Raw genomic sequence first — 27598 nt, forward strand, 5'->3', positions numbered from 1 at the left:
ATTTCGGATAGTTTAAATGGGAATATAGTAATTTTTAATACAATAAGCAAATTTATTTTTTTGCTCATAATACAATAAGCAATCATCATTACTCTCTATTTTTAGTTTAACAAACAAATAATTCTAGTATTTCCTCACATTATACCAATCAATTTTTTTAAAACTTTAGAATTCATTACATTCGTTTCTTTCTCTTCTATCAAACTTTCATTAAAAAAATAGCTCTTTTAGATAATTATGAATATTTCAGTTCAAGAAGTACAATTTTATTTTAGTTTTCTCTTATTAAGTTTTTGTTTTTTTTTTCCCATAAATATTTTATTTTTTTTAATACATTTAAATGGCGTTTTAATAATAAAATAGAAAATTTCTATATTTGGGGGGGGGGGGGGGGGGGGGGGGGGGGGTGGTGTGGTGTCTTCGGGCCCAAAACCCAAATCTAATCGGATTTTGGTACTCTATCAAATACGGTTAATTAATCCATTTTCTCCCGATTCAAATCCGCGACCACTTTCTTTTAACTCTGTGTGAGAGAGAGGTCAAATATTTTTCCAATCTTTCCCTCCTTTTATACAATTGTTTCTCTCTCTACCTTCTTGTCGATCTTCTCAAGCTCTCTCTCTCTCTATCTGGGTTTCGGAGAGTGACATGGACGGTGGTGGAACGTACAACCCTCGAACGGTCGACGAGGTTTTTAGGGATTTCAAAGGTCGCAGAGCCGGCATGATTAGGGCTCTCACTACCGGTAACTTCGCTGTTTTTTTCTTCTTCTCTTAATTTTCCTCGCGAATTTTCGTTTTGCCTACTTTTTAGTTTATTTTTGTTTATTTTTTCTTCCTATGTTTCAGATGTCGAAGAGTTCTACCAGCAGTGCGATCCTGGTCTGAGTTTTTCCTTCTTCTTTTTATATTTTGAACAATTTTCGTGTTAATTTGTGTTCTTCATGGAATTTTTTTTTTATTTTATAAGAAAATTTTAGAGAGAAGAAAGTGAGAGCAGGGTTGTGGGGTTTCGGAATTTCAAGGTGTTAAAATGCATTTACAATTAAACCCAACGAACCTACTGTCTTACCCCTTTCACATTCTGAAAGTAATGGTTTTTTTTTACTATCCTATAAATGTTGTGGGTTTGCTTATACTATTGCGATTTCAATTTTGCATTTAGTTCAATTGTGGTCATTCTTTTTTCCAGGACTTTATTTCGTGTGGTAATTCAAACATGCATGCTTTACCCATTTATAGAATAAAATAAAGAAACACGCTTTGAGTTTTATAATTTTTTATATTTTTATATGACGTTTTTCTGACTCAATTGTTTTCTGGGATGAATTCTGTTGGAGCTTGTTTCACGTCAAATGAAAGGTTGAAATCGGATGATTTACTCGTGTGTATTTGTGTCATTATGTTGAATGTTGTATCAAGTTATGTTATATCAGACAACAAGTTGAATGCTTTTTTTTTTTTTTTTTTTTTTTTTTTTTTTTTTTCACGAACTGTATTGGAAATTCAGCTATAAATAAAGTTGAATGCCTTTTTTTTATTAAACCCAGAGTGTTATTGAAATGCAATATGTAATCGTAAAGGGTTTCGTATTTTCAAGTGAAGAGTACTTATGATACACATTTTGGAATAATGCCTGAACTATATGTGTGTGGTGTTTGTTGACAGAGAAGGAAAACCTTTGTCTTTATGGGTTTCCGAGCGAGCAGTGGGAAGTGAATCTTCCGGCGGAGGAGGTTCCGCCGGAGCTCCCTGAGCCGGCGCTGGGAATCAACTTTGCCAGAGACGGAATGCAAGAGAAAGATTGGCTCTCCCTCGTCGCCGTCCACAGCGATGCCTGGCTCCTCGCCGTTGCCTTTTATTTCGGTGCCAGATTCGGCTTCGACAAGGCTGATAGGTTTCTCTCTCTCTCTCTCTCTCTCTCTCTATATATATATATATATATATATATATATACAGAACAACAATATCTGACACTCTTTTGCTTCCGCAGGAAACGGCTGTTTAACTTAATAAACGACCTTCCAACGATATTCGAGATCGTGACGGGAATAGCCAAGAAGCCAGTCAAAGAGAAATCGTCGAACTCAAACCACGGGAGCAACAAATCGAAGTCAACCTCAACCAACAAGGTAGTCATTCAATCAATCAATTAGTCGTTGTAATCAATCTCATATGACTGAAAGTTTGTTTGTTTGTTTTGTTTGTTTGTTTTTTTTTTTTTTCCTTTCCTCGAAATCTAGCGCGTGTTGGAATCTCAGGCCAAGTTTGCGAAGGCTTCGATGCCGGCGAAGGACGAGGACGAAGACGGGGCGGACGAGGAGGACGACGAAGAGCACGGAGAGACTCTGTGCGGAGCTTGCGGAGAGAACTACGCTACCGACGAGTTTTGGATCTGCTGCGATATCTGCGAGAAGTGGTTCCATGGGAAGTGTGTGAAGATCACCCCGGCTCGGGCAGAGCATATCAAGCAGTACAAATGCCCTTCTTGCAGCAACAAGAGAGTTCGACCCTGAAACCCCGTCTCTCTCTCTCTCTCTCGCTCTCTCTCTCTCTCTCTCTCTCTGTGATGATTGACTTCTAATTGTCTAGGTTGTCAGTTTTTTGTGCCTGTAATTTTAGGATTTTAATCGCTCTATGGTACAATGACTCTAGGTTGGGATATTTGGCTGTCCAGTTATTATTATTTTTTGGGTTTCTTATGTATTTGCCTTGCTATGTTAGGATATTTATAATCAATGTCAGGTTGGGAATCTTTTTGTTTTTTCTTCTCTTTCTCCTGTGTGTTATGTACATGGGAATTGTTATCCATAATGCATAGATTTTGCTCTGTGTAGTTGATGATATACCCATTTGCATATCTTTTCTCACATATTCTATGAGAGCATTATGTTGAATGATAAACCAAGCTCTTTTTCTGGGATCTGATATGGCATGATTTAGTACAGGCCTTTTTGAATAACGACAGAGTTGAAAGATAGAGTCGAACAGAGTGCTTTGTATGCCTATAGGCTACAGTTCATGCTGTGTAACAGAGGGAAAAAAAAGAGGTTTGGAATTTGGGATATATATTGTCTCACTTGGCTCTTCACTAGCGAGCTCGGAGTGACAATTGTTTACGAATCTTACATTTACACACCTTACAGCAATAGATTTTTGTTTATTGTATACCTCGTTAATCACAGTTATTTAAACATCAACATTATATTTATAATAAATGAAGTTTGTAATTGGATAATGACAAAATTGAAAAGGGACCACGTCATTGACCTCGAACTTTTTGTGGAGAAACAAGGTTCAATAATTTAATAAACATAATAGATAGGCAGCCATAGTTATTGGATAACGTGGGTCCCAATCAAGTGTTGGATGCTTCTGAAGTGGCAAACTGGGAAAAGAGTATAATACACTTGGTTGCATAGTTTCAAAGATTAGCAAAGCCTTCATTCACTATTTGGTGGTTCTGTTGTGTTGATTATAAATGATTCTAAAGAAGTTAATTAGCAGTTTCCCTTAAGGGAGAGATTGAGAGAGTGGTCCTCAACTTTTAAACACCGAAAAGCTAAAACAACTTGAGCCATCACAAAGTGAGACAAAGAAATGCGTGTCCTTTTTTTTTTTTTTTTTTTTTTTTTTGGTATGTGTTTGTGTGCGTTATTGGTCACCAGTTTTGTTCCAAACCACTGTTTTCTCTTCTAGTAATTATGGCAAGTGCGTCAATCAGTGGTCCCTTTGATGGATTTTGTTTTTTTTCCAGCCTATGGTTTCCATTTTCCTTTTTTTTTTTTCGTACAGTGACATTCACAATACAAGAGCTCATTCTCTTATCAATTTGCTTCTCGGCCTCAAACTCCTTCAAATACTGGTCTATTTCTTAATATATGCCGAGGATCTGAGATATCTCTTGATATGCACCAAGTGAGCTTTTTTAGGCTAAAAATCTCAACTACGCAGTGTCTCGGGCTATTTAAATCTAAATAACATACACTAACTTTGGTGCCCTGTCATCAGGTGAAAGGTTTTCATGATCCGAACTTCTTGGCATTATTATAAAGAAAGCAGAAAAAAAAAAATCCAAACTGAAAAGCAAAGATATTATCTTTGTTGTTTCATTGCCTCTTCAAACCTTTTGAGGTCAAAGAGCCAATGACCCTTTTGTTGATATTTATGGTACATAACATCATTATTACCATAACACAAAACAGACTAGGAATCATCACAACAACATTCCTTAAAAATACAACTAAATCATCATTATCATCATCATCATCCTAACTAACTCGTTCCTCTAAACCATAATTAATCGCTACTCATGACAGCATACCAAATGCAAGCATAAAGAAAACAACTATACAGATAATCCAAGAAAAGGCATGGATTGAAATTGAATTCAAGAATCACATGTAGTCTTGCTTGGTGGAGAGGCGTTTGAGGAACTCATAGGTGGTGATCATGGTCGTAGCGGACATAGCCATGGAGGCCCATCTCGGGCCCAATCCTCTGTAACAAGCCCAAAGCCCACCTTCGTTGACCAAATTCCTCGCCGTCTGAGCCATAGTCAACGCCCTATTTCCCTCTCCCTCCAAAACCTGAACCCTAGTCTTCACCGTATCCAACGGCATAGTAATCAAAGCCGAAACCCCACTCGCCACCGTGGCACTCACGCCCTGAACCCCGATCCCGGGCCCACCAAACTCCGGCCCAATCACTCGCTGGGCCAGAGAATACGACGCCCACCAAACCGCGTTCGACGGCGCGTAGGTCACAATCGAAGCCCCGAACCCTCGGTACAGTCCTCGAACTCCGTCGGAGCGCGCGATCTTGGCGAAAGCTTCCGCGCCGTTACGGTACTTACCGTGGACCATCAGCCTCTGACTCACCACGTCCACGGGCGTCCACACGAGCTGAGCTGCGACGGCCGAGCTCAGCCCCGCTGCGGCGCTGGAGACCGCGGCGGAGGCGGCGTCGGAGCAGCCGAGCTTCGCCGCGGCGGAGGAGACTCTGGCCTTGGTGACTTCCAGCGCCGCCATGTAGAGTGCCCTGGCTGGGACTGTTCCGGCGAGGGAGGTTCCGAATCCGCGGTAGAATCCGCGGAGGCCTTCGCGGCGGAGGATCGCCGCGCAGGAGATCGGCGTCGGAGAGACTTGTTTCCGGGTTTTGAGGACCACGGCTGGGTAGAGCGCGGCGGAGACGCCGGAGAATAGAGCGGCGCCGAGGATGAAGAACTTTGACTTGTCGAGCATGTGCCAGTCTATCTCCGCCGCCGGGATTCGGATCTCCCGGCCTGAATTTTCCTCCGTCGCCGCGCCGAGACTCATATTCGTCGAAAAAAATAGAAATCCTTTTGAGCTCAGATATGGAAAACCTAATTCTTAAAATTATTCTAATAAGCGTTTATAGGCAATGGTTTTTCGGCTTCTTTCTTTTCCTTAACTGGTTCAGAGATCGAACGTGGGCGACTATGAATGGTTCGACCATTAATTCTCGACGCAAAACGAAGCTGATTCTTTACTTATGACGACGACGATTGAAGTTACTACCGGAGATTGAGGAAGAATATGATTGTAATCATGGCCTCTCATCTTCGCTGATTGAAAACCACGATATTTTGAGATCAGAGATAGAGAGAGTGAGTTATGGAAGCTCTGAGAAGTGAGAGAGAAAAAGGGGGTTATATCATACTATTTACACACAGAAAGCGAAGTGGATTTTTTGGTCGACTGAAAAAAATAAAAAAGTGAAAGAGGACAAGATTTATGGATCGTCGCGTGGAGGGTTTTAATAAGATCGAGGTGAGTGGACACGTGTCGGTTACCATTTCGATTATATTGTTTTCTGTGGGTGACTCACTGTCACTTACCGAGTATTGTTTGCCAGTTTTATTTACTTTTTTATTATCACCATCAATATGGTTGTCTGTTTTTGACATTTTGTGTAACTTTTTTAATTTTATTTATTTATTTATTTATTAATGTCTGTTTTTGTGTACCGTTTTGCAGAAAATCATGTGGATTCTACGTTCTCTCACTTGTATAGCTGCTGGTTTTACTAATTTAGTCCTAGCTTATCCATAAAATAACTTAGTAAAATAGTAACTGTTTTCTATTATTGGATTGGGTCTACATGCTATCTGCCTGAATTCTCGTAACCAGCTATGATAATTAACTTATTAATTTAATGTATTGAGACTTATGAACTCTTTCTTAATTTAGCTTTGTGATTTTTCTTTTCTTATCAAACTTATTAAACTTTGTTCAATAACGAGATCCAAAAAGCGCATGGATATACTAATGATTGTAGGTCCATAATTTATGGGGTCCGACTTATTATATGGGGATTGAAATATTATTGAATCTTGCATCAACTAAGAAAGTATCTATTTTCTCGTTATTTTTATTATGTGTCACCATCAATACAAATGCACGCACCTATGTCTCAATAAATACCTGCATCTATTTGCAGTAGTACCAAACAAACAAAAAAACTTAATTCAACAAATAATTTTATTTATCAGATACTTATTTAAGTATATCTTAAAAGTGTATGTTTGCTCAATGTAACAGCGGTAGATTAGCTTACATTATTTGATGATTCATTTGAGCATCACTAAACTTGTGGATTTCCTTAGTTTGTTTTTCTATAAACTTTATAATATTTGTTCTGAAGATATTTGCGTATAGAACAATGAAACCGGCAAAACAAATTCGTATTTATATCGAAGTAGATGAGACATTCCGAATAGAAATTGAAAAATCTCCATTGAAGAATCTTATAATGGAACTAACGTTCTCAATTACAGATGAATCACAAACATACGACTCTGTGGTGAGAAAGAGATATATAGGGCTATAAGTCTAATATGGTCTAATGCTATTGAGCATCAGATCAGGCTGAGAATAAACGGTCAAGAACCACTTTCATACCTTATTGTCGCATGGTTATGAAAACGACACCCAAAAGATTCTCACAAATATAGACTTGGGCTTGGGCCTGAAGCAGCGATTGGGCTGCACCAAAAAGCATCCTAACAATATTTAAATGATTATTTATTTAGTTATTATAACAAGAGTATAACAAAATGAACAACACTAGAATAACTGGATAAAAAAAATTTGGTAACCCTTTTTTTTCTTCTTAGAATTTACTCAAAATTCTTAAAGGAGAAATTACATGAGTAGTAGTGTTTTTAAAGTGAAATATTTTTAAAATAGTGGGGTGTTTAAAATCCTTTCGAGAATAGTGTTTTTTCAAACAAATTGTAAACAATGAACTAATTTAAATATAGCCCAAAACAGTAAATTAAAATTTTAAATAAATTTAGAAATATAAAAAAAAATGGTTGTCCACAACTTATGTCATTTTTACAATTTTTGTTATCACATTATGCTTAAGATAAAAAAAAAACATGCAACTTAACGATCCCAATTCCCTTGTACCACAACGTTCCTTGCCATATGGAATTATAACAATCCAGTTTGAGCTAATTCCATTGCAGTTTCATCATGATTCTCAGACCAGGTCCAATTCAGAACACCGTTTTTTTGTTGTGAAAAAAGATATTAAATTTCACTATGTTATAGTTTTGTATTATATTTTATGCTATTTTTTTTAATCTAAAACACACATAGCAAAGTCATCAAAGCTTAATAATATTATGACCGAGAGTCATCAGCAATCAAGGAAACAGAGGACATAAAAAAAACGACTAAAATGAGAGCAACGACATTAATGCATTAAAACGACAGTGATAAGGCAAAGGCAAATGTAAGAAGCATCGCCAACGTTCTAGATTATCGTAGAAGAAAGCCAAACCTTCTGAGAGTCTCCTAGAACCTAATATCTCCTACATTTCTCCAGAAACTTCTTCGGTCATCCAATACACCCTTATATATACACACGATCATTCCCTTTCTCTTTCATCACCGATTACAAACAAACAGAAAAAAAAAAAACAAGATCACACAAAACGACAAAAAAAGCAAAGGAAAGATAAAAGAAAATGGATTTCAGAGTGATGGGACTGGAAGCACCTCTCATCTCCACGCTGCAGAACATGATGGACATCGTCGCCGCCGACGACGGAAAGTCAACATCGGTCAACGCGCCGACTCGGAGCTACGTGCGGGACGCGAAGGCCATGGCGGCGACTCCGGCGGACGTGAAGGAGTACCCGAACTCGTACGCGTTCGTGATCGACATGCCGGGCCTCAAGTCCGGCGACATCAAGGTCCAGATCGAGGACGACAATGTCCTCCTCATCGCCGGCGAGCGCCGCCGGGACGACGAGAAGGAGTCCGGCGGGGAAGCCAAGTACGTGAGGATGGAGCGCCGCGTCGGAAAGTTCATGAGGAAGTTCGTGCTGCCGGAGAACGCTAATACCGACGCCATCTCCGCCGTGTGTCAGGACGGAGTGTTGACAGTCACAGTCCAGAAGCTTCCTCCGCCGGAGCCGAAGAAGCCCAAGACCATAGAGGTCAAGATCGCTTAAGGAGTTTCGATTCTTCTTCTGCTTCTTCTTCTGTGAGCGGGTTTGGGAGGTGTGGATGAATCGATGATGAAGTGTTTTTTTTTTTTTTTTTTTTTTTTTCTGAAAGTTAGATCATAAAGTTGAGTGAGTGAATTGTGATTTGATGACATGAGATTTACAGTATCCCCAATCCTGTTGTGGCTTTAAATGTTTTTTATATACTTGTTTGCAATGTAGTCATGATTATCTACTAATCTATGTTTTTGAAATCTTGAATTCGGATTTCTCAAGGGAAAGATTCTTTAATAATCAAGCAAAGTTAGAACAACGGTTAAATAATTAGTTACTACAATTTGTGTGCGCTTAAAACTAATTAAACAGGGCAGGTCAGTTAATAGTACACGCTTTAAGCAGCGCCAATCACATTCTAATACAGTGAAATTCTTGGAATCCCACCATTATGTATTAATCGAATTTTTTTAACGTCGAATGTAAAAGTTAATTGCCTTGATATGCGCATGAAACATGTGTCGTGTGTAAACGTAATCAATGGCGGAGCGAGAAAAAAAATTTAAGAAGGGACACAAAAAAAATTTGAACAGCATTAAAGATACTAAGAGGAGAACCTTCTAACGCGTTCTTTCTATGAAAGCCGTCGACTCTATTTTTGTTTTGAAATACTTTTTCCTGTATTTTCATTTGAAAAAAACATATAACACGCAAAAGATTAGAAGAAAAACTTATTATTTTTAAAAGAATTTAAATGATTTTTTTTAGCACACACATAATATGCATTGATGAATTAAAAAACCCGAACAATGTAAATTGATAATAAACAATGCACACGTATAGCACTTACTTTGTTTAAACTAATAAGGGGAAGAATTGAAATGATGAAAATTAGAAGAAGAAAGAAAAAAAAAAAGAATGATCAGGTGCGTTTGTTTATCAACTCAAAAACTGTTTTTGAGTTTTCAAGAAGTAAAAATAGGAAACAAAACTGGAAAATGTGTTTAGTAAGGTGTTTTTGGAAAAAAATTTCAAAAAATTTTGAAGTTGTTTTGGAAAAAAGTAAACAAAACTGAAAACAAATAAAAGGTGTTTTTGAAAAAAAAATTCTTCTCTTCTCTCCTCTTTCTCCTCATCTTCTCTTTTCATTCTTTCAAAAACAAAAATGAAAACTATACCAAACATTTTTTTTCAGTTTTTTCACTTTCTCAAAAACAAAAATGAAAACTGTACCAAACATCTTTTTGAAAACAACTGCAAAATAATTTTTCAGTACAACTACAAAAATTAGAAAATAGAAAACAAAAACTTTTTGAGTTAACTACCAAACACATAAATATTTGAGGCTTTTGTATAGGAAACACACATATTCACATATAAAACACTTATTTTATTAATGATAAACTAGTAGGTGGAACGGGAAGAGTTGAAAAAGATAAAAATTAAAATAAAAAGAAAATAAAATGATAGATATTTGAGACTTCTGTATAAAAAATGAAAATGATGGAGTTTATTTATTATTTTTTTTGTCACATCATATAATAAAGAATTATTGTCACCTGAAAATATAAATATAATAATAAAAAAGTAATAAAATGACTATTAAAATCGCTGTTTGAGAAAAAAGAAAGGCCGAACTCGTTGAATAGGGGATTCTGTATTCATATAAAAAAAAAACTAACACATAAAAAATTAGAGGCAAAATTTATTATTTTTAATACACAATTCATATATATTAAAAAAATATAATTTTGATACTTTTGTATAAAAAATAAAGATGATGGAGTTGTTTTTGGTGACATCATATATTAAGGAATTATTGATGTTGCAATATTTTCGAACACGCAAGTACACGTGTCGCATAAGTAATATAGATTAGTGAGTACGGATGTCGAACCCCCGAAAACCTGTAAATCCTCATAAACACGCTAAAATAAATAAAAAAACCCCCCCGAAAACTCACTAAATTCAAGTCAAGAAATAGGAGTTTAACACGTATGTAACGCACCTATCAACTGCCACCTGAAAATATAAATATAATAATAAAAGAGGTAAGAAAATGACTTAGAATTGCTGTTTGGGAAAAAAAAAATGATGAAACCGCTGAATAAGGGATTCACACTATCCCCTCAAAGTGCATGTTTTAGCCAAACAATCAACTAGGCTTTTCATGTCTTTGTTAGTAAACATATTGTAATTACTAATATATAATTATTTTTTAATTTTCAATAATTATACTTTATAACTACTAATATTTTTTTAGTCCGAACCAATGGAGACCCATGCACCCATTGATATCCACTTGGCTCTGCCCCTATGTATAATGAGATCTTTTTTTACGTCGAATAAAAATATCTAAAATTGTTTGCACGCTAACATATTTCAAGTTACAACTCCTAAACCATATTTTCTCTCATTTTTTTCTCTTTTAAATTTCAATAGCCTACAACAATTTTCTTTCATTTTATTTTCTATTTTGTTATCTCTCGTTTCCTTGTCTCCATTAACGTTTATAATACCGCACTATTGTTTTCGTTAAGCTTTTTTCCCTTCTATCTCTCTCTTTTTTTTTTCTTACTCTAACTCTAATGTATGTTTTTTGTTTTCCTCTCTTTCGGGAAACCTTGTCCCTGTTTCTATCAACAAGTTTTACTCCGACGAACGTGCACTATATTTTCAGGTAAAGCTGTTATTTATTCAATATTTTCTCTTACTATTTTTTATTTTTTTTATCAAGTTTTCACTTTTTATCTATTTTTTTCTTCTTCTTTTTCTTTCTTCTAGGACTGCCCGTCTTCAGATTTATTTTTATTGTTTTCTTGTGGAAATTACCTAAATATCTTCTTTTCAAATTAAATTCCCCAACTTCTCATTTACTATTTTGTTTTATAAATTATTTTTTACGATATTTTTTTTATCATTGTTTACAATTATATATATTTTTTTTAATTTTATATTCTCATTTCCTGAATTTGATTTGGAATAAAAATCATTTGTTTAAAATAAGATATTTGAAGAAGGTTTGAAAATATGGATTATTTTTTAAATTAATATTAGCGGAATTTCTTTGACATCTTTTGTGGTGCTCTCGAAAACCAACCTCTAATATAATTTCACGTCCATTTCACACCATTGTGGAAAGTTAAGAAAATTAGTTTTTGACCTAATAACTTATTCACTTGTACTTATTTTAAAAATAAATAAAAGGGAAAATGACTCTTAACAGAAGTAGCCGATGGCTGTAAAACGACAAAGTGTGAGAAAAACGACACTATTGCATTGAAGACATTGTGAAAATAAGAAGAAGAAAAAATATTTTCACGCCTAGCACACACAAATATAAAAAAGATATAGCAACATAATTGTAAAAAAAAAAAAGAAAAAAAAAAAAGGAAACATTGCTGTATTGTAATTTGAAGTCAAATGTAAGAAGCAACTCCAACGTTCTAGATTATCGTGGAAGAAAGCCAAACCTTCTGAGAATATCCTAGAACCTTTTTATCTCCTACATTTCTCCAGAAACTTCTTCTCTCGTCTCGTCTAATACACCCGTATAAATACACACGATCATTCTCTTCCTCTCTCATCACCGATTACAAACAAACAGAAAAAAAAAAAAACACTCAAAAAGCAAGATCACACAAAACGACAAAAAAGAAGCCAATGGATTTCAGAGTGATGGGACTGGACGCACCTCTCTTCTCCACGCTCCAGCACATGATGGACATCGCCGCCGCCGACGACGGAAAGTCAACATCAGTCAACGCGCCAACTCGGAGCTACGTGCAGGACGCGAAGGCCATGGCGGCGACTCCGGCGGACGTGAAGGAGTACCCGAACTCGTACGCGTTCGTGATCGACATGCCGGGTCTCAAGTCCAGCGATATTAAGGTCCAGATCGAGGACGACAATGTCCTCCTCATCGCCGGCGAGCGCCGCCGCGACGACGAGAAGGAGTCCGGCGGCGGAGCCAAGTACGTGAGGATGGAGCGCCGCGTCGGAAAGTTCATGAGAAAGTTCGTGCTGCCGGAGAACGCTAATACCGACGCCATCTCCGCCGTGTGTCAGGACGGAGTGTTGACAGTCACAGTCCAGAAGCTTCCTCCGCCGGAGCCAAAGAAGCCCAAGACCATCGAGGTCAAGATCGCTTAAGGAGTTTCGATTCTTCTTCTGTGAGCGGGTTTGGGAATCTGTGGTGTGGATGAATCGATTATAAAGTTGAGTTTGTGAATTTTGGTTTGATGAGATCTTCTCTCAGTTCCTTTTATGCTTCAATGTTATCCAAGCAGTAGTACTTGCAGTAAGAAAAAAACTCTCTATTGTAGTAGTAATTGATCGATGTAGTAGCTGTTTGACGGTAATGAAAAACTAGTTTCCCAGTTCCTTTTTTTTTTTTTTTTTGCTAGCAATGAATAGTTTTCCATTTTCTCCTCATCAATTTTGTTCCCTGAAATTTAAGTCTAAATGAGCACCAACAGAACAAGCAGATAAAAACAACTACATAATTGATTTTACTATGATAGTATTCGTTTTCAAAACCACATTTTATAAATCACCATATTCACTGTATATAACTGATTTTTAACGGAAATTTTATCAAGGTGGGTAATGTATTATAATGTTAAAAAGCTCAGACACTAGAACCAGATCTTAAAATAATGAGAAAAACAAAATCTATTGGAAAGTGGCGGAAACGATTACAAAAGAATTGGAAGATTGTGGATATAAAAGAGAAAAACTCAGTGTCCCATATTTAACCGGAATCTAATAAATTTACTAAAAGCTAGAGGAACAACATTCTCTCTCTTGTTGCGTTTGGAAGCTGAAGAGGAGTCTCCGTTAGTGGCTCTGTTTCTGACGAACAGAGAAATGAAAAAGCCTTCCTTGTCCTCCACCGGATCCGTCCGAAGCAGATTCTCGGCTGCGACGAGCCAGAAAGACAGCCAAATTTTAGATGACAGTGAAAGCTTTTGTGTATCTTTTATATGCTTCAATTATTATAAGATAAACACTCCTACCAAAAGCCTAAGCTTTATATCCTATATCTATATTCATCCCCAGATGTATCACTAATTACTCTGAAAGAGAAATTTCAGATATAAAACCGAATTCGACCCATAATTATACATATAAAATGAGATTTTTCATCTTAAATGACCTCTCTCAACTAAACTACTAGCGATTACGAACTCTAAAGACGTTATTACGACTTACATCCCTGGAAAACTGGAAGACCACGGCGCTGCCACTGCGGGAACGGAGGCTCGAGATGAAATCCGAGTGAAGTTGCGAGAGTCATGACAGAGTTGACGACGTCCTCGTTCTCTGTCTGGTGGACAGAGCAAGTGCTGTACACTACTCTCTCTACCTCTGGAACTGCCATCGAGCGATTTTTTATTTTTTATTTTATCAGGAAAGTTACATCTTTCGCCTACCAAATGCCTGAATCCATTATTTTATTTGTGTGTGAGTGTGTGTGTGTACTTACAAGACAATGCATGTTCCAAGGCTTTTCTCTGAAAACCCGCGAGTTTGTTTAGCCGTCCCTCGTCGCCTCCAATACCTCTATCGTCACCTACGCAATTTGGAGCCGGAGTTAGAAAACTGAACAGGTTTAGAGTTTAGCGAAAACTCTATCACTGGAGTCTGTTTGAAACCGCGCTCATTTTTACTAGTGGAAAATAAGGATCAGCGAATTTCCTTCCCTTCCCTTGAACTCTATAACAACCAGCCTCCTTTCTTTTTACCAAACTATCTCCTAGTTATTATAGATTTAACAACTTTTAACCATTTTATATTTTGACCCCTAATTAGCCATTGATATTTATAAACCGTAGTTGAAGAAACCAGAAGCACACCTGGTGCAGAAGAAGGGAGAAGGTGGTCTAATCTCGTGGAAGCAGTGCCAGATCCGGAGCATGAAGGATCCAAAAGAATTGCTCGAACCTTGAAGTTGGCGAACACGCACGAGTAAGTATCATTGAAACTCGAAAGTGAAATCTGCAGTGGGAATATCTGAGATTACCTTGGAATACGGAGATTCGTTTGGATTTAAGCTTAAGAAATCCCCGTGCAGTACTTGTATATCTACGAAATTATGGTTTAAGGAAGATACAGCAAAGAAATACAGGTAACCTCGAACGAGACCCAAACGGCCCGAGTGCAAGGATACTCGAAGCACCAGATAGTTTAACTGTGTCGTTCAACCGTTTGATCCTGTCTTTGTTCAGTTCACACGCTATGATCTTTCCATTCCCTCTCATCAGAGCAGCAAGGTGAACCGTCTTGTTCCCCGGGGCTGAACATGCATCAAGTACCTTCACAAACACACATATATATATATAACAATGGTAATTGATTGGCTCCACAACTTTCAGTCTATAGGAACTAGTAGAAAAAGAAAAAGTAAATACCGTCCATCCCGGTTCTGGACTTAGGGCCGCTGCTACCATGGAACTCCCCTTTCCCTGCTCAAACAAACGACTATTATAATCACCTTGAGAAGGGAAAAAAAGAAAAAGAAAAAGAAAGACATTGATGCTTGGTACCCAATTTTCGTAATTAGCCATGACAAAGAAACATGAAGTTAGTTTCTCAGTGAACAAGAAACTTATAAAACCGCCATCGACAGTCAGAATCAGATTGCAATTTCTTACTGCAAAACCGTTTTTACTTGTTTCTGTGAACTCGGAATCTCTCTTACTTGCAAGAATATTCTTCCGTTGGTAACAAGACGATGATTGTGCAAATCGGTTCCAGGTGGAAGTACTAGCAAGTCGGGAACCATGTCATCCTTTTGAACCTATGATAAGAAGACATTACCAGATGAATGAAGAACAAGAGTAAAAAAAAATGAATCTTCAAATAGTAGGGAAGAAAAAAAATGACACCGGAAATGATATCTCCAACTCCAGTTTTGCAGATTCAACGTTCATTTTCAGAGTATTTACACGAACATATCGAGGCATCAGCATATCCGCACCTGAAAATATTGTATATGATCACTACTCAGAGTTAAATTATAAACATGAAAGCAAATGATCAGAAAGCCGAGTCTCAATGACTCTCACACGCACCTGGAGTCTGATGAAGAGCTATCAACTCTTGAACGTTCTTCAGCTTTCTCTGCTTCAAAATCGAAGCCACAGCATTGACTAATTCTTCTCTTCGACGCCATAGAAACTTCTCAGCGTCACCGGTGGAAATAACTGACTGCGAATTCACAGAGACACAGATAGATAAGTCCCAGAATCTCAATAGTATTCGATATCAATGGAAAAAAAAAATTGCAATCACCTCGCCGAAGAGAATGTCGTAAGTTATTATGTACATCAATTCCTGTTGCTTCTGCAATGCCAAAAACGCCATTTTTTTTTTCAATTTTTTGTTTAAAGAAAATCAATGCACACAAAGTGTTTGTTGTAATGCTTGAATGAGATTACCTTCCATTTGCTATTGAGTACGTCGGCGGAGTTTAACACTTCCTTTATGACAGGAAGATCTGCAATTTCAGAGAACGTAATAAGAGACCACACAAATTACAACAGCGATTCTCGACTATTTTCGTGGTGGTGATTAGTTATACGTACGCTTTAGGGTTTGACAGACAAGAGCGAAAGTGGCTTTCTTGTTCCTCACGGAGGGACTAAGAACGAGCGACTTGATTGAGCCGACGGCTCGGCGCCGGGCGTCTCCTTGGAGGACGAGCCGTAAGACCTTCGCCGCTTCTCGCCGCGCGAAGTGAGCTGACCTCTCTGCGCCGCCGCCAATTCCGGAACGCAGTTTGGAGGAGTTCTTGGCGGCGGAGGAGGGCTGTTTGGTATGCACCACCATTGCTTAGCCGATACACAGCTTCGGGCTTCTGATTTTTTTTTAGAGAGCTGTGTGTTTTGCTCTTCGAAACTTTCCTAAAAATGATGTCGTTTATGTTGGGGAAACTTGGGCCATGTTTAATATTCCTCTCAAAAACAATTTTTTAGTTTTTGAGTTGAAAAAATTGAAAACAAAAATTGAAAACATGTTTGGTTTAAGTTTTTGGAAAAAAATTTCAAAATTTTTTTAAGTTGTTTTGGAAAAAAGTAAAGAAAACTGAAAACAAATAAAAGGTGTTTTTTAAAAAGAATTTTTTCTCTTCTCTCCTCTTTCTCCTCATCTTTTCTTTTCATTCTTTCAAAAACAAAAATGAAAACTATATCAAACATTTTTTTTTTCAGTTTTTTCACTTTCTCAAAAACAAAAATGAAAACTGTACCAAACAGATTTTTGAAAACAACTACAAAACAGTTTTTCAGTACAACTGCAAAAATTAGAAAACAGAAAATAAAAACTTTTTGAGTTAACTACCAAACACAACCTTGGGTTTCTTTCCATAAGCATAGGATTAATTATAGGCTATCACAAATTTACAATGGTAACACTTCACCGCTCCCTTATTATTTCAAATTGTTATTTTATTTTATTTTTTTATTTTTTGGGAAATCTTATGTCTATTTTTTTTGCTCACATTATTTTTAAAATGAAGATGAACTCGTAATCTTAAAAAAAAATCCACAATAAAAAAATAATCTCTCTCTTTTCCTCTTTTTATTCTTCTTCGCATGTTTTAATTGATGGACAAGCGTATCTAATGTGGATGGATTTTCTACCATGGATTCCATTGGTAACTAAAGAGCATTTTGTTCCCTCTACTACATATCGTTGACGATGCCTTAGAAACGTTCTTTTATTTTGATGATACCGACATAATATATCTTGCCTCTCGAGTTGAGACTCTTCTTGATGAATGTCTCAACCATTACATATTGAAGGTCAAGACTCGCTGCGGTATGATTTCTTCGCAAGACTCGTGTTTCTAATTTATAAATATGGTTACAAAATCTCAAATTGACTTGCTATTTTTTTTTGCTTTTTTATCAAATTGTGTTGTCTCGAAATACATATATTCCTACTCTTCCTTCTCTAATAAGATGAACGTGGTCAAAATATCACAATGGATTCAAAAGAAGGAAATGTCAAACTCTATGCAAGGGAAGTCTCAAATTCGTACACTGGAGTAGGCTCGCCATAAGTCCCAAGGTCTTCAATCCCAACAACAGGTTGCATGAATGCATTCGGACTTGGTGACTCTCATTCACGATACTCGGATATAGGAGATAGCATGTCAGGAACGATCCTTGTTGGATTAACGGCACATCCAATCTCATGGGTGTTTGGAGTTGGAGTTGATCCAACTCGTGGAGAAGAAGGCCCAGCCATTTATCAATCTACATGTGACACTTCACTAACCTCAACCACCAGATTCAATTTCTTCTGGTTAGCTTCGTTCTTTTCTCAAACATATAACATCGCAAGCTTTCATTGTCTCGTATACTTAGCGGTATAAAACCGCCAGCTTCGTGTTTGACGACGATCGAATGCGTTGCAAGAGTCAGCTTCAAACGGGCGTACAATATTTGCATCAAGTTTGGGTAATCCAAGGTAGAAGGCAAACAAAGTGCTAGAGTACCACCCTCTTTGTATATGCCTGATTGGATTCACTTACCGCTATGCTTAGCAAAAATAAATTTTCCTCCACGTCTGCAAATTAGATACAAGTGACCGATTAGTCAAGAAAGTTCAAAATTTCGTGATTGATTTCTCAGATTTCGTGATTCATGTGTCACGAAATCTGCAACATCTAGTAAATCTCATAGTCTAAATCTCACAAACGCAACTTTAGTAAATCACGAAACGATTTGGTAAATCGAAACTTGGTGTACAAAAATTGCACAAAATCGTGACAGAATGACTGGAAGAACTAACCCAAAGCATACCGTGTATTCGACCTCGAGGAAGAAATGAACTAACCCAAAGCTTCTAGCTCGCGAACAAGAGGAAGAGACAAAGTTTTGGAGTTACGCCCAACTTCTGCAATTAGGGAGAAAGAGACGGAGATTGAGGTCGCTAACATCCGGTGAGATTCCGACGATTTCTTCTGATTCAAGAGGGTCGTCAGATTTTTGGCTGAGAAAAGAGAAGAGAGAAGAGAGAAGAGAAGAGAAGGTGTGCAATCAAAGAAAAAATAAAAAATAAAAAAAAAAACGAAAAAAAAGCTCAGACCTAAAGGTTGGGAAGGGATTCAAGAGGGTAAAAAGGTAAGAAAAAATTTATCTTTCCTCATTTTACAAATAGATCTGTCAAATTTTTTATTTTGGTTGAAAATTGGTAAATGCAACCCAAATATTAATATCGCTGTCAATATCTCTATTTAATACTACAAATTTTTAAGTAACTAATCCACTAAAAATTTGTGAATTTATAAATAATTAACCTTTCTTTGATTATAACTATAGATAAAAATCCATTCTTGGATGATAATAACATATATTTAATTCATTTTGCCTCGTTTAGCCCGGAAATGATAAAATTTGGATTATTACATTTCGAAGCCCTATTATTCACTTTGATAAATTAAAATGAATTAAATTAATTATTATACCACTAACCATTCTATTCTTTCCTTAAGGATTTATCTAAGTACATCAAATTAATTATTATAAAAAATTCATAAAAATGAATTTCGGCCAAACGTTTTAATTTATGACCTTCATGTTCGCAATTGATAACTTTAGTATGTAAATTAAGTTGAAAAACATAATACGGTAAATTAAGCAACATTATTTTTTTTAAGTTATTCTACAGTTAGGCTAAAAAGTTAATATATGGATCCAAACAATTCACCTGTGTAACTCTTCCTATTATTTATTTATATTATAAGAATAAAGGATTATTTATTTAAGTTTAGTATAAATGTATTTTTCAATAATATATTGCTTTTTATTATTTGCATGAGTTTAGTATATTATAAGCAACATTATTTTTTTTTAAAGTTATTCTACAGTTAGGCTAAAAAGTTAATATATGGATCCAAACAATTCACCTGTGTAACTCTTCCTATTATTTATTTATATTATAAGAATAAAGGATTATTTATTTAAGTTTAGTATAAATGTATTTTTCAATAATATATTGCTTTTTATTATTTGCATGTAAATATAATTTTATTTATCCAGTTTTGTTGTCCCATATTGATAAAAAAAAAATGAATTTGATTTTTTTGTGTATAATATAATACGAAACATAATGTAAAGTTTCAAATAAAACTGTAAAAATAAGATATTTTCAAGTTGAAGGTAACAAATTATGGGCTACGAATTTTGGTCCAAGTTGACTTCAAATTCAAATTTGTCTTTCAAACTCTAAACCCTGTTTCATTTCTTCAAAACATTCTCTTCGCCGATTCTTCAACGTTTCGCTGATTCTTCAAAACATTTTCTTCGCCGATTTTTCAAAACATTCTCTTCGCCGATTCTTCAATGTTTCGCTGATTCTTCAAAACATTCAATTCTGATTTTTCTATGTTTCGTTGATTCTTCAAAATATTCTCTCCGTCGATTCTTCAAAACATTCTCTTCGCCGATTCTTAAAACATTCCTTTCTGATTCTTCAAAACATTCTCTTCGTCGTCATATTCTTGAAACCATCCCGTTTCTTCAGGTTTCTTCAAACCATGCCTCACAAACATACAACTGTAAATCACAACCTTGTGGCTCGTCCGAACCCTCTCGCATGCAGTTTGTCATTATGCTTCAACACGTGTTAGAAGAGGCACAGTTATACAAGATGTCCAACAACATCTTTTACACCTGGGATGGACTTTCTACAAAGTCATGTATAAGGGGTGTCATATGTATACAAGTACATACCGGTCGGAGAGGGAAGACTGTATACGTCCCTTCTAAAGGTCTGTGACATGCTTGTCGCCACTGGAAGGGTTGGGAAATCCCAAATTTTAAGCTTAATTAAAAGGTTAAAATATTGGTGTTCGAGTGACGTTAGTATTTTTTTTTACATAAAGTAGTAGTGAATGATTTATTTATGTGGTAGTTTTTTAAGTTTTATTATTTTATGTGTACTTTAGAATGTTTTTAAATTTTAATGTACTCTTTAGATTATAAAATATGGATATAATATATAAGTTATATATTATAAATAAGTTATGTGTGTATATATATACATACTTTGCATATATTATTATTTAAATATATATATATATATATTATAGTTATAAATTAAAGATAATGTGCACATAAGTAATATATATATATATATATATATATATTACATTATTTTATATAATATAATATAACATAATATTAAGTAATACATACGTTACTTTCAACGCATGTGTATATGTTTTTATAATAATAATAATAATAATAATAATAATAATAATAATAATAATAAGAAGAGTAGAAGTAGGATTATGTTTGAACTTTTAGGGTTTGGACTTTTAGGGTTTAATCAAACTTTATATATAACGTCAAATCTTTTTTTTAACGTTTTTTCTCAGTCCTCTCTCTCCCCTTTTCTTCTTATTCTTGGAAATTCGTAGCTCTAATTAGGAAACTAAATCCTTGAAAACAAATAGGTATGTATTTCTTCTGTCTGGTTCGGATTCAATAAAAATTGTTTCTTAAAACGCTTACTATGGTTTCAAAAATCGTTATTTTGCATCGATTCTTTTTGGAAAAGTTAGGTTTAAATGTATTTTATCTAAATCCTTAATCAAAAAATATTTTTATGAGATACAAAATATTTTCTGATTATTTTCAAATCAGTGCGTAGACCTAATTCGCTGGTCTGACTTATTCCCGATTTTCAGACTTTAAAACGTTTACTGTGGATTCAAAAAATTTTATTTTGCGTTGATTCTTTTTGGAAACGCTAGTTTTACATGTCTTCTTTTTAAAAAAGTAATCGAAAAATATTTTCATGCTATACATAATATTTTTTTGATTATTTTACGATCGATCCGGAGACCAGTTTTTTACAAGTTTTTAAAGTAAGATGTTATACTTGTTTTATTTTTAAGAAATATTTAAATGATGTTTTTGGCTGTGATTCCTTTACAAAAAGTGTTCAAATTTATCTTTTATAGTTACCCTTTTTTTACATAATTTTTTACAGATTTTTATTTTTTCCCTCGGAACCCTAGTAGCCAATGGTATTTTAGTAATTTCACGTTGAGTGTCGTTTATGAAAATTTCCAGAATCTAAAGTATGTCTTGAAATTCGTTTCTAAGCTGATCCCCGAAAATATTTTCCGTTCCATTAGGATACGAGCCGCTTAGCTTTTCCGAGTTGTCTAGTTTTTCCGAGCCGTCCACGACCAACGGTCGTACTTTCCGATATCTAGGTGAGAATAATTTCATTGCAACACAGATTAGTTCAAAATAAAATACGATAAGTATGTGATCTGTATGAGTTAATAATACTTTTTTTTTAATTGTTATTGTGTGATTGTTTGACATATGTGTGGTATTGTATGATATGATATGATAAATTATGAAGGGCAAACTAGCAACGTAGCCTTTTTGAAACGTGGTATTTAAGATGTAGCCCACGTTTGATAAATTTTGTAATCTAGCCATTTACTGAAATTTATGACTATGAAATAACGAATATACCCTTGTGTGGTTTAAATGAGTGAAAATAAAACAGTAGCTAACGTTTGAGTCCTACTAATAAGAAAGTCAACAACATCATCTGGCTTAGTACACGCTTGGATTCAAATTTGAATATTTAAAAGGAAAATCATTAATGAATATAATATAAGAAACAAATTAAATATTGATTAAAATAAGTAACTTGTGAATCGTCAATAAATTTTCGTTAATTTTTATTTATGCGTGTAATGAATAAACGAAAATAAACCAAAATAAATAGGCTAGATATTCAACCGACTTTTAAACAAATGATAAACATGTAAATTGTTAAATGACTAATAAAAGCCACGTCATCAATTGTGGCTATGTTTGAAACTTAGCTGAAACGTTGGCTAGATTGCAATTTCCATGTTTCAAGTGGCTTAGTCCATATAATTTTTCAATTATGAATGATATGGCATGTGTGCTGAGTTTATGATATGATATGGTATAGTATGTTATGTAATGATATGATATGTTATGTGATGATACGTTCTAAATTAAAATATTTATATCATATTCTTATTTCTAGTCATGTTATCATGTATATTTTATGTCATACGTCATTCATGCGTGTAACGAAAAAAAAAAGTGAAAAGATAAAGATAAGCAAGAGAGTCGTACTGCCTCGAGCTACGGAGGTCTTAAGGAGAATTTATCGAGCCGACTTATGGGCCCAAATGGGGAAATTTCTCGGGCCGAGGCCCTAATATGTTTATTAGTTAGAGCAAAGTGTGAAACCTTGCAACCCCATATATTTGTCTCTAAAGTGCGCGCTGAAATATGTACGACTACCCTAGGGGCACCCCGAACTAAAATTTGATAGAATCAAGAAAAGAAATATCAAGTCACCAATATTCATACACTCTTGGAGTTCACAAAGTTGTTCTCCCTTTCCCATGTTAGACTTTCTTCTCTCCTATTATATTAGGCTCCACATCTTCTAACAATCTCCCACTTGGAGACTAATCTCATCACGTGTCTCCATTTTGCAGCGGTGTCTCAACTCATCAGGTGATGAGTCCAACTGAAGTCAAGCACAACTTCAGTTTTTCATATGGCACTGACTTCCTCAACATGTCAGCTGGATTCTGACTGCCTGCGATCTTCTCGAGTACTAGCCCCCCATCTTCCAATGCCGATCTGATGAAGTGGTATCGCATCTGTATATGCTTCGTCCGAGCATGATACACCGGGTTCTTTGCCAACTGAATGGCACTCTGGCTATCATTGTATAACACATTCCCATCGTGGTCTTGATCCAGCTCGCGCAGAAACGTTTACAGCCATATCATCTCATTCGTGGCCTCGATGATGGCTACGTACTCCGCCTCGTAGCTCGACAAGGCAACAATCTTCTGCAACCTCGATACCCAGCAGATAGCCATCCCTCCGAACGTGTAGACGTATCCAGACGTTCTCTTCCTGTTGTCGACGTCACCACCATTGTCAATGTGAATTGTTGTGAAAATTGAATAAAAATCGGGTGTATTTATAGTGATGAAAGTGTAAAAAAATTAATTAATTTCGAACCTTAAACTGTAAAAAAACAGACAACTTTTTTCAGCCTTTGATGCCCAAACGGTAATAAAATGAATGACTGAGATTGGCCAAAAAAATTTAAAGTCTAACGTTCACATTTAAACGGTATTCATCTCCTCTTATCGTCTTCCGCGTGCAAAGCCCCACTTCTATCAAGTGTCGGAAGCACTCTGCCAATTTTCGTGCTTGTCGGAAGCGGTACTTTCATGAGTCCCAAAAAGTGACGCGGCAGTGATATTACCGTTAAGTACTGTTCCAAAAATCCATGATGAAACTTGATATTTGGCTAAGTAAATAGCCTTTTGTCTGTCACAGTTCACAATGATCTAATCTTGTTTGAAACCTAGCCCTCAGTGGCCTAAATTATGGCCATGAACCGTATTTGATAATGCTACTGCTAACTGAGAAGTAGATTTCCAACATTTTATATATAAAAATAACAAAGAACAAAGGAACATAGACTCAAAACTCCAAATGAAACCTCGTCTTCCACAGGGAACTCCAAATAATTGCTCCAAATCAATGTCACCGTCTCCGAACAAAATCTGCGTTCGAACCACCAGAGCGACATTGGGGATCCTCAATCGGAGAGTGTTTCTGATAGGACTCCCCCGTCACTAGACCTAATAGTTAGAGAAATATCAATAATGGGTCTCTACTTTAAAAATATATGAAAATGTACTTTTATTCTTATTTCGAACAAACATACCATTTAAACTTAATCTCTCTCTCTCTCTCTCTCTCTCTCTCTCTCTCTCTCTCTCTCTCTCTCCGCATTGACATATTACAATAGGCCCAATTTCAATTAAATTTAGGTTTTTATTTTGAAGCTATGTTCCTTTGAGAAATTAACAGACTCAATTGTCATAAAGTTTGAAAGAGAGAAGCATTAGACAACAATCTCAACCCAGCCTTTGTCCTCGACGATACAGTTTTAGAATTCCGTCTTAATTCCGTCGTAAGAGCACAATATAGTTGTCTTTTTAAATTTTTGCTATTACTATGTAAGCTACTTGAAATGTGTGGATTTTATTTTAACCAACATTTTATTAATAAACAATAGCCATCATGCTAACATCACATATTTTTATACCCTTATTTTTATGGGCATTTAAGCAAAGTTTTCTTTTTAAATTTTTGCTATTACAAAAAAGCCATAGTTTTACATAAATAACCAATGTGTTCATTTAATTAATTTTTTTTTTGTCTAAATTACCCTTCAGAATTTCGAATTAAAAACTAATTCATATTGAAGATATTTTTTTATAATTTACTTTAAATTCGAAATCAAATATTTAATTTAGTAATGAAAATATTTATTACACACATAGATATTTGGGGGATTAAAAGTGATTTCTTGTTTGACCAATTAATTTGGAAGAGTTATAAATACACTACAGAAACCAATGAGATGAAGAGGCTGCTATTGTTTTTCTATTTGCATTTTTTTTGTTAATGTTTTTTTGCTTAACATTGAAATTGTGGATTGTGATGATAAAGTGTGCATAATTGATATATATATATATATATATATATATATATATATATATATATATATATATATATATTTGTCTTCATTTAGTATACATTTTTTTTTCTTGTTATGTCTTCAACAGGTATACAAAATTGTTATACATTTTTGTTATTTGTTTTTATTTATTCAGTATTATTATTATTATTTTTTTCCGATATACAAATTTGTCCAGTTGATTTCTTGATCTTCATACTGATGAGTGCGTTTTTTACGTACAAATCGCTTGTTCCCATACTTGAATCGAAGCGAATCCTTAAGTGTTTTTGATATATTTTATGTTTTTTTATTTGTTATTATAGGTTTTCATGATCTAAAAGTGTTTTGAGGGCAATGGAGCAACTTTGTGATGATTTGAAGATTTTTCGGACGAGTTAGAGCTAATCAAGAAACATGGCGTCTTCTTCTGCATGATTTGAGATTCTGAAGTGATGATTCTGGATAGATTCTTTCCACCATTGGATAGAGCTATCTCTTAGCTTTCCAACACATATTTATTTGCGAAAATCGGACATCGGAGCAAGAAGATACGGCCAAAACAAAGAGAGTGTGCGCGTCCGGAAGCATCCTCGCGCCGCGAGGAAAAAAGTGCGCGCCGCGAGGATCTCCAGACTACCAGTGCGCGCCGCGAGCATTTGACATGCGCGCTGCGCGTTCCTTCGGGTTTTGACGGACTTTCTTTCCATGTTTGATGTTTTTGGGCTATTTGAACCATTCCAAAGGCCCAATATGCTCCGAAAATCACCCATTGACCTATATATTCGACTTTAAGCTCTAAAAAACACATCTTCCCTTTTGTTTAAGTTTCTCTTTTATTGTTTGGTTGTTCTTGAGAGCTTTTGAAATAGGAAAAAAACGTTCTTCAACGGAATTGACAACCCGACGAGTTCTCCTTCTCAGAATTCATTCGTTATTCTTTCTTCTCTTCCTTTATTTATTTTATTGCTCTAAATTATTGTTGAACATCAATTTTATTTAATATGAATTCTATTTTGGTTTCAATCTTTATTTTATTGCTTTTAATTATTCTGTTATGTTTAGCGTTGATTATGAACACCATTAGAGGCTAAGTTTCTTATGGGGTTGCGATGTAGCCGGGATTGATAATGGTTGGGGGGCTTGTTAGGGTTAGATAATTATTGTTTGCTTCATTATTATGGATTGCTTGATATGAATTGTTCCTTATGTTTTCTAATGCTTGATCACCATTAGAGTTGTTATCTAGGATTGTTTAGCTGCTCGAGAGAAAGTAAATAATCGTGCTTTTGTTCATGTCTTCATAGTTGATCCTAGGTTAGAAAATCTAGGCAATTTATGTAATCGTTTGAACTCTTATTTCATTGCGTGTGATTGTTTTAATAGGATTAGATGCCGAGAGGATAATAATCCGTCAATTACATAGGTTTGCTTGAACACTCGAGAGAGGCTAGTGAATAATTTTGATAGAGTGAGATTAGCATCCATAGGAGTAGATTTTGTTGTTCAAACCCGAAACCCCCCGACCTAGTTAGCTCCGGTGAAATCGCGACCCCTACTTTCTCTTCTTGCAAAACTCATATTTAATTCTCTGCTTTAGTTTTATTATTACTCTTGCTGCAAACATCTTCTTAATTTTATTTGGAGTTAATTTGCGTCAAGTTTTAGGAAATCGCTATTTCACTAGTCTCTGTGGATACGATACTCGAATTTACATTCTATATTACTTAAGCGACACACGTTTGCGCGAGTTATTTTGCAACACATACATAACCTCCATTAACTCCAAATAGGTCATAAGTTTCGGTAGTACAACAACTTCAAACCGCACTTCATTGACATACTTCCACTCTTTACCCAATAACCATCATATAAACAACATATGTTCACCCGTGGATCTGTTTGATCTCCACAAACCAACGAAAGATCCACGGGTGCCTTTGTATGAATAGCAACAGAGTTGAAAGATGAAATGGAACATAGTGCCTTTGTATGTCTACAAGCTATAGTTCATGCTGTATTTAACAGAAAGGGGAAAAAATAGAGCTTTAGAATTTGGGATCTATATTGACCACTCTCTCTTCGTGGTGGCCGATTATTCTCTCCCTTCATCTCCCTTAGAATTCGTATTCTAATCCCAAAAACACGACACGATCCGAACTCGTAAATCGGTAGTTGTTGTGAGATGACGAGAGAACCCACACTTTATTACTATTCATTTGGATATTACGGCTCAGAAGATTACGGTGTCATCCATCGGAGATCCAAACGACGAGAGTCCAGTCGTTGTTTCCGAAGATTCAAGACCGGATACCAAAGCTTGAAGATCGAGTAATTGGAGCTCAAAATTGGATCTTGAAGAACTTGATTCGAAGTTTATGTAGCTGAACCCAAACCCGCAAGTATTATGATATCTCATTCATCTCTTATAAATTGGTTGCTTGAATTGCTCTCTAGTGTTTACTACTTATTTAAACAAATCTAGATCATATAATCGTATAATTAATTAGCTAGATAGCATAATTATTTATATTTCGCATGGTTATAG

At 35.5% G+C, this 27598-nt stretch overlaps 5 protein-coding genes across 5 annotated transcripts; 3 read left to right on the forward strand and 2 right to left on the reverse strand.

Annotated features, from left to right (window-relative positions):
• The first annotated feature begins 537 nt into the window (after window positions 1-537).
• Window positions 538-2845, forward strand: AL4 (alfin-like 4). Its single transcript, XM_089620560.1, has 5 exons — window positions 538-745; window positions 849-881; window positions 1668-1896; window positions 1993-2131; window positions 2243-2845. Exons 1-5 carry the CDS (start codon window positions 649-651, stop codon window positions 2513-2515), a joined length of 771 nt encoding a protein of 256 aa, XP_089476686.1. The 5' UTR covers window positions 538-648; the 3' UTR covers window positions 2516-2845.
• Window positions 2846-4079: 1234 nt separating this feature from the next.
• LOC149391807 (uncharacterized) lies at window positions 4080-5747 on the reverse strand. The gene has a single exon (XM_089620559.1). It carries the CDS (start codon window positions 5315-5317, stop codon window positions 4397-4399), a length of 921 nt encoding a protein of 306 aa, XP_089476685.1. The 5' UTR covers window positions 5318-5747; the 3' UTR covers window positions 4080-4396.
• Window positions 5748-7912: 2165 nt separating this feature from the next.
• LOC149391808 (17.9 kDa class II heat shock protein-like) lies at window positions 7913-8504 on the forward strand. The gene has a single exon (XM_089620561.1). It carries the CDS (start codon window positions 7999-8001, stop codon window positions 8485-8487), a length of 489 nt encoding a protein of 162 aa, XP_089476687.1. The 5' UTR covers window positions 7913-7998; the 3' UTR covers window positions 8488-8504.
• Window positions 8505-12053: 3549 nt separating this feature from the next.
• On the forward strand, window positions 12054-12857 carry LOC149391809 (17.9 kDa class II heat shock protein-like). The gene has a single exon (XM_089619420.1). The coding sequence runs from the start codon at window positions 12139-12141 to the stop codon at window positions 12625-12627; it is 489 nt and encodes a 162-aa protein (XP_089475546.1). The 5' UTR covers window positions 12054-12138; the 3' UTR covers window positions 12628-12857.
• A 274-nt stretch (window positions 12858-13131) lies between these two features.
• Window positions 13132-16977, reverse strand: LOC149391810 (S-adenosyl-L-methionine-dependent methyltransferases superfamily protein). Its single transcript, XM_089619419.1, has 14 exons — window positions 16829-16977; window positions 16065-16412; window positions 15918-15976; window positions 15772-15822; window positions 15552-15687; window positions 15366-15457; window positions 15179-15277; window positions 14889-14942; window positions 14648-14792; window positions 14501-14562; window positions 14334-14421; window positions 13964-14050; window positions 13690-13851; window positions 13132-13396 (listed from the first exon to the last, which is right to left on the reverse strand). The coding sequence occupies exons 2-14, from the start codon at window positions 16306-16308 to the stop codon at window positions 13215-13217; spliced, it is 1461 nt and encodes a 486-aa protein (XP_089475545.1). The 5' UTR covers window positions 16309-16412; window positions 16829-16977; the 3' UTR covers window positions 13132-13214.
• Between the last annotated feature and the right edge of the window lie 10621 nt (window positions 16978-27598).

The sequence above is a fragment of the Urtica dioica genome, chromosome 7, assembly GCF_054948205.1.
Source record: "Urtica dioica subsp. dioica isolate 48M chromosome 7, U.dioica_male_clone48M_v1_H2, whole genome shotgun sequence".
Classification (NCBI taxonomy): domain Eukaryota; kingdom Viridiplantae; phylum Streptophyta; class Magnoliopsida; order Rosales; family Urticaceae; genus Urtica; species Urtica dioica.